General features: G+C 41.2%; 1 protein-coding gene across 8 annotated transcripts in view; it reads right to left on the bottom strand.

The window, feature by feature from the left end:
- Positions 1-13,879, bottom strand: part of ap3d1 (adaptor related protein complex 3 subunit delta 1) — a 46,753-nt gene that overhangs the window by 27,951 nt on the left and 4,923 nt on the right. For all 8 annotated transcript variants that reach the window (XM_063200611.1, XM_063200612.1, XM_063200613.1 and 5 more), the window contains exons 2-15: positions 9,396-9,491; positions 9,167-9,247; positions 8,945-9,025; positions 8,109-8,216; positions 7,288-7,417; positions 7,053-7,192; positions 6,557-6,630; positions 6,408-6,457; positions 5,179-5,228; positions 4,725-4,773; positions 2,677-2,822; positions 2,296-2,444; positions 1,969-2,199; positions 205-439 (exon numbers count right to left, since the gene is read on the bottom strand). In XM_063200611.1, the coding sequence (XP_063056681.1) occupies positions 205-439; positions 1,969-2,199; positions 2,296-2,444; positions 2,677-2,822; positions 4,725-4,773; positions 5,179-5,228; positions 6,408-6,457; positions 6,557-6,630; positions 7,053-7,192; positions 7,288-7,417; positions 8,109-8,216; positions 8,945-9,025; positions 9,167-9,247; positions 9,396-9,491 (1,620 nt within the window). The remainder of the gene's footprint in view (positions 1-204; positions 440-1,968; positions 2,200-2,295; positions 2,445-2,676; positions 2,823-4,724; positions 4,774-5,178; positions 5,229-6,407; positions 6,458-6,556; positions 6,631-7,052; positions 7,193-7,287; positions 7,418-8,108; positions 8,217-8,944; positions 9,026-9,166; positions 9,248-9,395; positions 9,492-13,879) is intronic.

Raw genomic sequence — 13,879 nt, 5'->3', positions numbered from 1 at the left:
ATAATAATGATGATGATTTGAAATCACCATCACATCGTATCATGTGGTTGTTTTCTGGACTGAAGGGCAGCAGAACTTTGAAAGAGCGTATTATGGTGCTGCCTTCTTGAACCATGATACAGTATCATGACTCCGCATGTCGCAATTTGTCAGTTCGATACAATATAATTTACCGCCCTAGTTGCGTATGTCATTCGGACTCACCCTCTCCTGCACCTCCAGATTCGCACTCTGCACAAACAGTGGAAGCCTTTCAATCATCAGCTGGCTGGTCTCCTGGGTGACGGCCTGCGCGTCTGGGTTCCCCTCCTGACCCTTGAGCACGGTGGCAAACAGTTTGGCCGCGTTCTGCACGTACACCGCCTGGATGTGGCCTGGCAGGGTCGCCACTTTCGGACGGAGCATCGCCTCCAGAGTCTGCTTCGGGTCTTCCAGATGTCTGAACAAGAATCGGGGGATTGAATACGATAATGTTATCCATGTCCATCATTTGAAGACTTTATTTGCAAAACGGTGCATCTCCATTTTATATAATGTAGGGAAATTTACATTTTTGTATTGGGCATTCCATTGAAATGCATTGCAAAATGCATTTTATATAGCTCAACAAAGTATGTTCTCAAAATATTTGAGTGGTAAGAATTCACACATGGTTGATATGACCTCTGAACAGTCATTTCCAATAATAAAATGCAAAAGTCAAAAAATGGAGATACACCGTTTTGCAAATAAACCCTTCATTTCCAGACCACGCCACTATGTGTTTGTTATGCTTTGTTTTTGTTGTGCATTGAATCCTGGTGCTTCATTTGATGTTGCAACTAGTATTTGTATTACTGCATGTGGCGAGTACAAATTAAAGGGAGTTGGCTCTACCAAAGATCATCCTACTAGACAGTAAGATACATCAGGCCCGTCATTTCCCTGGATCCATGTGATATTGGGTGAAAGATCCTTTAGGAGACCTTCAGTTAGGAGAACTTTGGAGACTTTTAGGCTGAGAATAAATTGAGTTCCCTTAGCACTGTAGATGGCGGTAGCGCACATCACAAACCCCACAGAAAGAGAAGACTGAGAGGAAACGCCCCCTTAGGCGACCAAACTGAACACACGCCTTTGCATTGGATAGGCGGGGTTTGGGGTATCTTACCCTTTTATCATCTTACTATGTTGCTTAAAGGGACACTGTGCAGGAAATGGTCAAAAAAGGTACTGCAACTATGCTGCTCATTGAAACCGGGCTGCCTATTGCCAAATTTGATCTTTACATGAAAGTTTACAAAGTAATAAACAAATATTTCCTAGTATGGTCCAAGTAGTCATTTTTGCAGCTAAAAATGGCTATTTTTTTAATTCAAAATGGCCGAGCATGGAGAAGATCCCCCTTTTCATGTATGAAAAGTGCAATTTTTCCAGTCATAATGAATACTTAGAATTTGATGGTGGTGGTAAGTATTCATGAAAAAGGTAACATTAGTGAATGGGCAGCATGAATTCTGGAAATAAACAACTAAAAATCTCACACAGTGTCCCATGTTAAAATGTGGACACCTGCGGATTATGCAGAAGTGCGGCCTGTACATGTGCAACTTTTATTTATTTTTCGCCGCTCTTCAGTGTTGCAGTCCAGAAATGAGGGTAGTAAAGCCGGTAACACTTCATTTTAGGGATACATCTATAAGCACTAATACATACAATGTTCCTGTATAAGTAACTTGTAAGACATGTACAAAGCAAAATCAAACATTTGTTAGGCATGTATTCGCAAATGTCTTGTTCATGCAAAATAAGGGATTTATTACCAATTTAACCTTAGTAAGGACCTAGTAGGCCTTAGCATTTGCTTAGTACATGCCTTACAAGGTACTTATGCATTAACATTGTATTAGTGCTAATAGATGTATCCCTAAAATAAAGTGTTACCGTAAAGCCTTTACATTAGTTTGTGTGGAGGGGTGCCATACATACTCAGAAAACTCTCCACAGATCCAGGCTGCGGCGTACAGCACCTCGCAGATGCCGTTGCGCTGGGTGTTGCCCGTCAGCAGGTGGGCGTTGTCCAGTAGCGTGGCCATCTGAGCCACAGCGAAGCCTCGGATGGCCTTGACCCTGATGGCCACGTCCAGCATCTGGGAGGCGATGAGGTGCCCGTGCCGAGTACCTTCAAGCCTTGTGAGCTCCACCAAAATGCTGATGTACCTAGAGGGGCGAGAACAACACAGTGGATGAATACATTATTTGGGCACCCAGTGTGTAAACAAAAGAGGCAACAGATCATTTCGAACAGTTACCAACCATTCGAAGTTGGTGATGTACTGGTAGTTGCTCTGACTGCATATGTCAATGATTTTGGTGAGTAGCTCGTCTCGGTAAGTTGTACCCTCTGCCTTGTCCACATGCAGCATGAGTTTCTTCACAATCTCCATCAAGTTCTTCTTAGATACCTGATTTAACACGCACACACACACGCACGCACACACACACAAGCGCGCGCGCACGCACACACACGCGCACACACGCGCGCACACAAAAAAGAACAATTAAATGACTGTTATTGAAAGAAATTTAGCAGTGAGTGTGTACAAACATCAGGCTTTTAAGCCTTTACTATATAATTGTTTTACATACACAACTAGTATTAAACCAACATGTACTGCATATGACTGCAAATGTTACCATTCCATAGAGCAGGTCCAGGGCCCGGAGCCGAATGGACTCGTCTTTATCGTCGAGACACTGCAGAATGAGATCCTTGTGCGACTGCACAGACTTTGGGTGAGTTTTCAGGATCTTGGACATGGCCAACAGACCTAGATATTTCACTGAAACACGAGATGCAAAAAATTAAGTTCATTCAAAATTAGTGGCGGCAGCAGCATTTTCTACAAGGCTACAGGGGCCAAAAAGACAGGGCACAAGTGAAATGGGATATGTTGGATGTAACAAAATGGCCACGTGCTATCCGCTAAAAGTGATAGCTATCTAACGGTCTGATTTTTCTGGCTGTTTTTTACCCTAAAATTGTATTCACCATAGACCCAAATTAAAAAAGTTAATTAATGTAATTCTGGGATGATTCAGAGGTGCATTCAAAGAAACTAAAATGCTCAAATAAAATCAAATGCGAACTATACTTGTTCAACTCATTTCAAGGTTCAAGTTCGAACATCTAAAGAAGGTGCTATTACCGTTAAGATTCATAATTAACAAGTATGCTCCCATACTTCTGCATTATAGATAGTGTTGCATGCACAGTTCCAGAATGCTTTCAGTAGTGTTTCTGTTTCAATGTAGTAGAATTCAGCCAGGCTAATGCTATCATGCAACCATGTTTTTGGAAAGAACTGGAATAATATTGGTGCTGTTGCTTGGACTTTCATGGAAAAATTTTAAGTGGAAAAAACGGGGTGGATAAGGATATATTTTTTACCCAATTAGGTGATCCAATAAAAAAACATGTCAGTAGTATTCTTCAAAAAGACGTAACTGTACGCTCATGCTTGGATTTCACCATAAAAAGTAGAAAGCAAAAGCACCAATATTTTTTCCAGTTATGGCCAAAAAGATGGTTGCATTCTACCATTAGTCTGAGTGTAGGTACACCGCATTTCAAGTCAGTGGAGTCTACAGCACCATTGAGATTTAGTTAATTAAGACACTATACACGAGCGAAAACACTCAAGAAAATGGCCATAGAAATGAACGGGGGCGTGATTTGTAACGTCAATATGGTGTATGCTTGCACATCTCCCAACTTCCTGGCAAAAAAGACCCAATTGCCTACTGAGTTGCGCGGTCATTGATCCAATCATCTCGCAAGCAAATGCGACTTGCACAGTTGAAAAATATCGAGAAATAGCTGCGCGAAATAGCTGCCCTCAGACATGGCCAAAGATGGCCGCCAAGTGGAGGGACTTATACAGGCGGACTTTAGTCCGGGCATCCCCACTGCAAATAAACATTGATTGTGTCATTACTAACATACTGCATAAAAGTACAAAACATTGGGCTTTTATCTGAGGGATGCTGATGTACACTTATTTTTCACATTATCCAATCAGGCATCAAGCTCATCTTCCAATACATTTTGCTGCTCTTGCAGAGTACAAAAACTTCCTGTTTTGTTTAGGACACGGTGGAGCAGAAGTGTCAGCTCCAAGTGTTGGCTCCAGTAGCAACTGCACAAGTTCAATTTCACAATTAAAATATAATAAAAATTAATCAAATTGAATAAATAAATAAATAAACCCTGACTGTGTATGGTTACTTACTGTGCATGGAGATATATTGACTGCAGTGGGGTGACTGACTACACACATGGTACGTGGTCAGGGCAGGGTGCTATGCAGCTACTTGACTTGAGGGGTACATTAACCTAGCAAACTAGACCAAACCCTACAAGCAAAATATTAGTTTATTTTCCTGGGGGGGTTTGGTCTAGCCTCACACCATAGGGAATAATTGTAGCTGGGCCATGAATCTGGCCTGGCTCTTCAACACTTTTGAAATCTGTGTAAGCGAGTCATCAGTATGAGCTCAGCACAGTCACGATGCAGTTTGAACGCTAAATGATTGGTTCGACAGCCTTTGCCTATGGTGCGAGCCCAGACTATACACGTCACGTTATAGTCTGGCTTTGCCAGGCTACATGGAAACTACTCAACTACTGAAAACACTCAGGCAATGAGAGAATGACACACTGCAGGCATTGACAGAGGGCTCACAGTTCTGGTCCGAGTCTTCGATCAGGATTCGCAACTTCTGCACACAGAGCTGTAGGAGGAATAGCAGGAGGAGGAGGCGTACAGGGGGAGCAGGGGAAGGAGGATGGAGGGATAGAGAGAAAGAGAGAGGTAGAGAGAGAGAGAGCAAGAGAGAGAGAGAGAGGGAGAGAAGGTAAGGAAATATAGTACCATTCACCATAAGCCTTTCCACACCAGACTGAAATGTTTTTGGCAGGCAAACATAAATAGTATGCAAAGTAGGCTTCATAAGTTATCTAAAACAGTAGAACCGGTAATACTATATTATTCATTTCTTTGAAGAGCTGTGATTCAGAATTGTTCAACATTCTACCAGTGTTACAGGGGGAAAAGTGAAGCGATTTCCTCAATAATAAACTGGAGTGGAAAGGATTAAGGTGCGCCACTATAGGGACACTGGAGGACTACACCATACCTGAATACTAGCACTGTGGTTGGGCATCCCAGAGGACAGCGATATCAAAACTGCAAAACAAACACTTCATAGTGTCAACACTTTCAATTCCAGTTCCAATTCATTTTGAACTTTAAGTTAAGCATCAGTCTCACATCGTGCCCCAACTGTTGATGTCTGTTGCGACCGTTGCACCGCACTTCATTGTTTATGTCCACATTGAATCGTGTTAAAAGTGCAGGCATTCATCAACACCTGTAGGGGTCTAGTATAACTGGCCGGTTACGGCACAACATTGATTTGATTACTTCTTTAAGCCCTCCGTAGCAAAGGCAAGATAAGGTAAAGATTAAGGTAAGTAATTGCTTATGAAATAATATGTTCTTTCTTGGTCTGTGGCAACTTGAGCTATATCTTTCTCCTGCTCTTCTAGCCGTTGTCTTAAAGTGATACGGTCCCATTTTTGGAAATAAGCTTATTTTACACCTCGCTTGAGTTAAATAGGGTTTTACCGTTCATCTGTACTTTGAACCAATCTCTGGGTATGGCAGTGCAAATTTTACCTACATGATAGCAGTTAACATTGAGTCCTATGAGACCAGCTCACGGCTAACTGGTCTCATAGGACTCAATGTTAACTGTTAGCTTGGAGGTGAAATGTGCACTACCATAACTAGAAAACGATTGGAAGTACAGGAGAATGGTAAAAGCCTATTATTTAACTCAATGGGAGGTGTAAAATAAGCTTATTTCCAAAAATGGGACAGTATCACTTTAAGACCGTTTATGTTACTTCTAGTTCCGAGCTAGCAATTACCATTGAGTGTTATGGCACCAGCTAGTCCCAGAACGGCTCGAAGTATAGAAAAAGTATACAAGTGAGTAACCATATTGACCCGAGTACAACACTCTTTATTGTTCTAAAAATAGTGCTGTAGAATGGGGTGTCATCTTATTTCCGCGGACTAGACAAAATAGCGCCTAATGTTTTGACTAATGTTTTCACTCAATCTGAATGATTCGCCCATTACCCTTCACAACAATGCCAGAACACTCGATAAAGCAGATGCAAAGAAATTGTTTTGTCCACAGCAAATTTGTAGATCCTATATCTTATATTCAGGGTCGTCTTCTATTTGGCCCAGTACGCAACTTAACTCAAGGGGAGGTGCAAAGTGAGCTCATAACAGAAATGATGCGGAATCGCTTTAAGCATATATTTGGCTCTGCAAGATTACTGTCATACTAACCTGCAATGACAGTGTTCACACATTCATATAAAAGGGACATGGCAGAAGTGCTGTGACGAGGAAAAAAAAGAGAAAAAGTCAGTGTGGCTCATTTGTCAAATATCTGACACAATTCCATAAAAATAATGATGGCTTGTAGCCCACTGTACCTGTGAATGAGGTTGGTGAGTGGTTCAATCAGCTTCTTCCCTAGTCGTGGCTCAAGTGGTGTGAGGGCTCCAAACTGAAGATCAATCAATCAAAATAATGAGTAATGTAAAAATACTACAATCAACATAATGAGTTATGTAAAAATACTACAAAATCACTGTGTGTGTGCCATTTAAGTCCCAATTGGCATTAAGGTCAATGAAAATGCAGACTACGTCCACAATAATAGTAACGAATAATAGCTCGTCAGCTTTGGTATCTTGTGGTGGGAGAGACTAATGCCACAGGACCATTGGTGCAGTTTGCTAACTGTTAAATTATATTTAGGTTAATTCAACATCCCCCCACGCTAATGTAAATATTTACCCCAAGCAATTTACCATGGCTTGATTTCAACCCAAGGGGTACATTCCATTTGCCTGATTATCATCAACTTTCAAATCTCTGTTCGAGACTTGGTCCCCCCGCCACACCACAACCATCAAAAAAACTTACCAGTTTAATGATTTTAATCAGCACCCAGTTGTTGGTAGAGGAGGTCATCAGCTTGAAGAAGAGGGGGGCAAGAGACAAGTAGTTCTTGGGATTTCTTCTGGCCAGCTCACAGATGACATTCACTGCTGCCGACTGGACACCTGCCAATTAAACAAGTGGGCATTTTCAAATAATTAATAGATTCAGGCCTTTTGATGATAAAGTATCATCAAGTAAATGAATAATAACATCTCACCTGGATCAGGATCCTCTAGTTTCTCCTTCAGCCTGGGAAACGCTGGCCGCAGAGACTCGGGGTACTTCAGGAACACCTTGTACATGATCAGCACAGCTTTCTTCCGGATGTAAGGCTTAGTGTGGGACATCTTGTGGAACAAATAATTGTATAGAAGTCTTAAGATTTGAGAACACCTTTCAAGAGCACAGTCTTCCTTTAAATTTCAATGTTATAAAATTGGGATAAGTTACAATGACATCCAGTGTGTGTGTGTGCTCTCACGTGATTCCCGGCACCATACGGCAGCCTCTAGAGCTGATGTGTTAATGTGTGAAGGTAGGTGTGTGTGTGTGTGTGTGTGTGTGTGTGTGTGTGTGTGTGTGTGTGTGTGTGTGTGTGTGTGTGTGTGTGTGTGTGTGTGTGTTTGAAATAACTTCGAGCCAACTTCTTAGTTGTGTTATTGTGCTGCATAAATAGGATTGTGGTATTGTAGTGTATAGTTTCGAAACAACTCTACTCATGCTAATAGGCCACAAGTGCACAGTGTCAGTGTTCACCAAAAGAAGGGACTAATAACATGAACACAAATCATCTGGGCCACATCATACAAACAATAATTGTGGGAATAAAGCAAATGCAAGTTTCTAGCTCTCCGTCTCCAAGACACAGACATACACACACAGAGATGCATGCACACACAGACAGACAGACAGACAGACAGACAGAAAGACAGACAGACAGACAGACAGACAGACAGACAGACAGACAGACAGACAGACAGACAGACAGACAGACAGACAGACAGACAGACAGGTCAATTGATGAGTGAAATATCTCACTAAGGTCATGATGTCATTGGCCAAGTCGCGAGCAAGATCCGGAGTCACAAAGCAGGAGAGTCCAGTCAGGGCAACACCAGTATCATATTGATTAGGACTGCTGAGGTCCTGATTTCCATACAGAGAGAGAGAGAGAGAGATATACAGTGAGAGAGAGAGAGAGAGAGAGAGAGACAGAGAGAGAGAGAGAGAGAGAGAGAGAGAGAGAGAGAGAGAGCGAGAGAGAGAAAGAGAGAGTGCATGTCAATTTAACAATGCGTCTGCAATATGGTCTGCAATTAAAAGACATTATAAAGACATTAGCATGCAGCAGCAACATGAATCTGGCGAGGCCATTTGTTACACAGCATCCACTAGCAAAGCCTGCACAGATCTGTGTTGATCGCGCAAAACTACTGATACCGATAGACACTTTGGGGCCCAATCGTCACATATTTTCAAGACATTTGATACGCTTTTTTTGTGACTGTGTAAAACCCCACAACTGTATTGACATGAATCTGGCACCAATATTAAGGGGAAACACAACCGAGTGTCCCAATGAGGTGGGCTGTAGACCATGCATTTATATTATAACAGATAGTAGACATAGAATACACATACAAAATAATTTAACGTTTGAAAGATTCCACAAATGACACAAACAGCATGGAATGCGCCACTCAACTGTGAATAAAAATATAAAAAGCTACATTAACATCTCATACGAACTTGGTGTTTGCTTCTTGAATCATTGCAGAGATATTATTTGACTTGCTGTACGCATGTCTGTGGAATGTCACATGTCACATGTGCATGTCACATGGAATGGTCAATATCAGAAGTAGGCTACTTACCTTACGAATCTGGTTGGTTGTCAACATGATGACATCAGTCCCCTCATGAAAGCACTGGGAGGCAGCCAAGTAACCAATTCTCTGTGATAAAAAAGGAACGAAAAGTAATTTAAAAAAAATGATATGTATGTATATATACATAAAACAAATGCATGTGCATATACACATAACAATGATATAAATTACAAATATATATAAAAATGAATTTGTGATGGCTTTTACCTTAAACGTGAACTTGGAGGAGCTCATGACTTCCACGATGTTGAAGGCTGCCCAGCTGACATCATAGCCAAGCATCTGTAACTGCTCACAGACATGCGTACAGAGAGATATGACGCATCATGTTGTCAGAAGAAAAAAGTAAAAGGTGGCTTTACATTCCTGGGGTATGAATATTTATTTCATATAATACATCAACATGCATACTACTACAGTAGGTAATTCATCTTACGTAGGTAAGTTTGCAGACGGCATTGGCTTTCACAGCAATGTTGTCCTGCTTCAGCTCCTGTTTGATTTCATCGATGCAGGTAGAGATGTATTTTGCCTGTCAAGAGAGGGATTTAGGTCAGTAAATGAAAGCACTGTACTAGGAACTGGGAGTCAGTGAGGGAGAACAAAAATAAAAGTGTACCGTAGATTACATTCTATAGATTTTAAACTCTGAACTTGAAAAAGAATAAGCCGAAATGTCAGTGTGTGGTGTTTGAAAAATGTTTACCAGTAATGTATGTGAAGCATCATCATCAGAATAGAATTTTGGAATAAGACAACATTCTGGATCGAATATTTGGGTTGGGATGTCTTACACAAATATTTCTAAATCACTTCTTGTATGATGTCAAGCTAGGGAGCCAAAGTATCATCTTATATCAGTGTTTCTCAACAGGGGCTCTACAGCCTCCCAGGGGCCGATATGAAGCCCTAGGGGGAGCATTGAGAAGGAGACAGCGTTGGAAGGCTTATGATGGGGACAAGGGGGCGTTAGAAGGCATATGATAAGGTCCAGGGGGCGTTTGTTCAAAAAAAGTTGAGAACCACTTATAATATCAGCTGTCCAAACAATATATGTCATACTCTCATATTTTATGATCACTTTCAATATCATATCAATATGTATTCAAAATGTGTCACATTTATAATGGAAAGGAAAAAAAACCCTCTGAGAGAACATCAACTCAAATGGCTGCAGTGTGTCTGCCATCACTACACAGCAGAGGAAATTCCTCTTTTGTCAGCAGCACAACTCCCTCACTTGTCTCCCGTCTCCCACAGACCCATAGGAGCACAACAGTAGTTAAATGCCCTCTTGTTGGTCATGGGTCAGTCATGAGACTGACTGTCATAGCAGGCAGAGGCAGACCATAGTCCCACTTCCATCAGATATTGAAGTGAATTAACGTTTAAAAAGGTGCACACAGTGTAGGATTGTGGCCAGAGTATGTAGTACTACGCTGCTCATTGAAACTGTGCTGCCTATTGCCAAAATTGATCTTTTCATACAAAGGAATTTCATGGAGTGGAAATTCCAAATGGCGGACATGGAGAAGATCTGCCTTTTAATGTATGAAAAATGCAATATTCCCATTCCTAATGAATACATAGAATTGGGAGGTATTTGGTAACTTAAATATTTGTGAATTCCTGAATGAGCAGCATGAATTCTGGATATAAACTACAACAAATACTACAGAGATAAATTGACTGTTTTGATAATTAGCAAAAAGATACAATGGTCCAGTACAACAGTACAGAATTGAGCTACATGGGGCTTAACTGAACAGAATTTACAGTTCATGTTAGTTGATGACATACTCTCCTTTACCAAGGAGGTTTGATGCATTGATTAAGCAGATGAAAAAGTTTTCATGAAATTAAATCTATGATGTCCCAAGTTGACAACCCAGTCAACAAGCTGCTGGAAACCTACAACGAGCATTTGAAGGGCTTGCAATGAAATGGGGATTGAGACATGACCCAGGTCGGATTCGAATCTACAGTGTTCAGCGATAATGAGTGAGTACACCCCTTTTGAAAAGTAACATTTTACAGCACACAAGTTATTTCCAAAATATGCATGAAGATAATGTAATACAACATCTATTGATTAGAAGAGAAAAGTAAGTAATATAACTTAAATGACATTTTTTTCCATTTTTGTGCAATCAAACTTGACTACACCCCCATGTTAAAATTCCAACCAGAGGATCATGGATCTGCTTCAGTAGTCATGGTGCATGCTCACATCACATGCATGTTACTTTTGGTGAAATTCAGCTTCCCAATGTTGGCATTCATTATTCAAAATAATGTCAGTCCCACTACCATGCTTGAGTAAGCATGGGACACTTTTCTTTGTACTTCTCACTTGGTTATCACAACTTGACACAATCTAAAACCAATTTGGTTATCTTGTTGTCATCAGACCACAGGACATGATTCCAGGAACCCATATCCTTAGTCTGTCTCTGACGGGACCATGATAAAACAAACTTGCTTTAGATTGTGTCAAGCATGAGTGGAGGTAACTGAGTGAGCAGTGCAAAGAAAAGTGTTTCTCATGCTTAAAGTCAAGCATGGTAGTGTGGGACAGACATGGTTTGGGGCTGCATGAATGCTGTCAACCTTGGGAAGCTGAATCTCACCATGTCCATTCACATCCCTCTCCAGGTCACCCTCTTTGTACTTTTCAGATGCCATTTCCTGCATTCTAATCAATTTTAGAGAGAGGAATGACAAATCGCAACTGACCTCTTCAGACTTTCTATACAAGCGCTGGCTGCCATTAATTGTGACCGGTAAACATGTAATATTATTTTACATATATTTACCCTGATAGACATGGCGCAATGTAGTGGGTGGCCAAAACCGGGACATATTTGTTTGCTCGGGACCTGGGACACACAGCTCCAAACCGGGACTGTCCCAGTCAAACCGGTCAAATTCTAACTTCCTCTTCCAACATGACCGTGCACCAATGCACAAAGCAAGTTCCATAAAGACATAGATGACAGTCTGGTGAAGATAAACTTGACTGGCCTGCACAGTCCTGACCTGAACTCGATAGAACACCTTTGGGATTAGAGCAGGGACTGAGAGCCAGGCGTTCTTGACAAGCATCAGTGCGTGACCTCACCAATGCATTTTTAGAGGAATGGTCAAAAAATCCTATAAACAAGCTGCTCAGACTTGTGGACAGCCTTCCAAAAAGAGGCTGTAATAGCTGCAAAAGTCGGACCAACATTAGGCTTCTGGGTTCAGAAGATCAAATTGCGATCCGATATCAATTAATCTTCGAAAAATGTGATATCGATTCAAAACTTTATGGATTGATCTTTCGCAGGCGATTATAGGCGCCATTTTCTCAACCACAGCCTGTAGCTCTCTTCCACATTCACATAGCCTACATGCACAAATACACACCGCCTGCTCATGTAAATACTACCAGTCTTCTTTCCCACCTTTCTCTCTCATACTAGTGCCATACTTCTTTCTCTCATACCAAGGTATTTCATCTTTGTATGTGCTTCAGAGGCTGAGATATTTAGGTTTTTATAGCCAATCTCACAATTCTAGGCATAGATGGGTTAAAGTTAAAACCCAGCAATACAGAAGATCGATATTGAATGGAATCGAATTGGATCGTGGATCAAATCGGATCGTGACTGAATCGATACAGGAAATCTGGATTTCCAGCCCTAACTGACATCATATTGAACCCTGGGGGTTTGGAATCTGGCACTTAAGTTCATGTGTGAGTCAAGGCAAGTTGGCAAATACTTTTCATAATATAGTGTATTGTGAAATAAGAAATAGCATAGCTTGAATATGTTGCATTAAGCATTTAATTCTGCATTTATGAAAAGTGTGATAAAAATTGTTAACCTTTTGAGGCAATAGATCTTGGCAAGAGGGTCAAGATCCCCAAAAAATGTGGCTTTAACACAAAAAAAGTCTAACGCACAACGCAAAGGGTCCTTGAAGAACCGCACGCTTGCCGTGTCTGATCCAAAAAAACTCAGCACTCATTCAGGTAGGATTAATAATTCAGTGTCTTGTTCACACTGGACTGAACAACGGACACATTATCCAAGCAGCCAGCTTCAGGTTGCACAAAAGCTAATTTCCAGAAACCCTATCTGAAAGTGCTTCCACAGACCTGAGAAAAGTCTTGCGTTAAGAGAACAAATAGAATGCAGAACGTGCCATTCCACTAGCCATTGGCAAATCATCCAAAATGTCTGAAAACTTCTAAAAAGAATGAAGACATATTTTCAGGGTTTCCAAATTTCTATTGCAAAAAAAGCAAAACATTTGCCAATTGCTGGGATACATTTTAGAGAATTTCTCTTCAGCAATAATAACACGTGACATTGTTTAATGTGACATTACATATCTTGATGCATATAGGCCAATTTCAAAGCAAACCAAATTCTAAAAGCATTACTTGGATACCCCAGCCTGATGCAATCAGTCACTTTGTGGAACTTTACTCACTTTGCCGCATTGGGATTTATTCATTCCATGTCAGGCTTGTGCTTGTTTGATTTAACCAATGGCTGCCGACTGGCCGTGATGCACTTCATTCCTGAACTACAAATGGACGTCCTCATGGCTTCACCTCTCTCCACAGATTGGCACACATACTTATGGGTTTCAACAAATGGTCTGCAGTCACCTGGTCTTGTTGCTGAAGTGAAATGAAATTGAGTGATGGCTACAAATGAATACAAGGCATGACTGAAATGTGAATATCTTTCCATTCCAAGTTTCAGGCAGTATTGTAGGCAGATGAGCATGTCGCCAAGTTCTGAGGTCTGCAAGAGCAGAGGCTCCAAACCCGGGACTCCCAGTTACTAAATGGGGGTGCTCTGACCACTACACTTAAGGGACACTGTGCAGGAAATGGTCAAAAAAGGTACTGCAACTATGCTG

The sequence above is a fragment of the Engraulis encrasicolus genome, chromosome 6, assembly GCF_034702125.1.
Source record: "Engraulis encrasicolus isolate BLACKSEA-1 chromosome 6, IST_EnEncr_1.0, whole genome shotgun sequence".
Classification (NCBI taxonomy): domain Eukaryota; kingdom Metazoa; phylum Chordata; class Actinopteri; order Clupeiformes; family Engraulidae; genus Engraulis; species Engraulis encrasicolus.
Note: the sequence above shows the minus strand (reverse complement) of the source record. Positions and strands in the feature narration are given on the sequence as shown.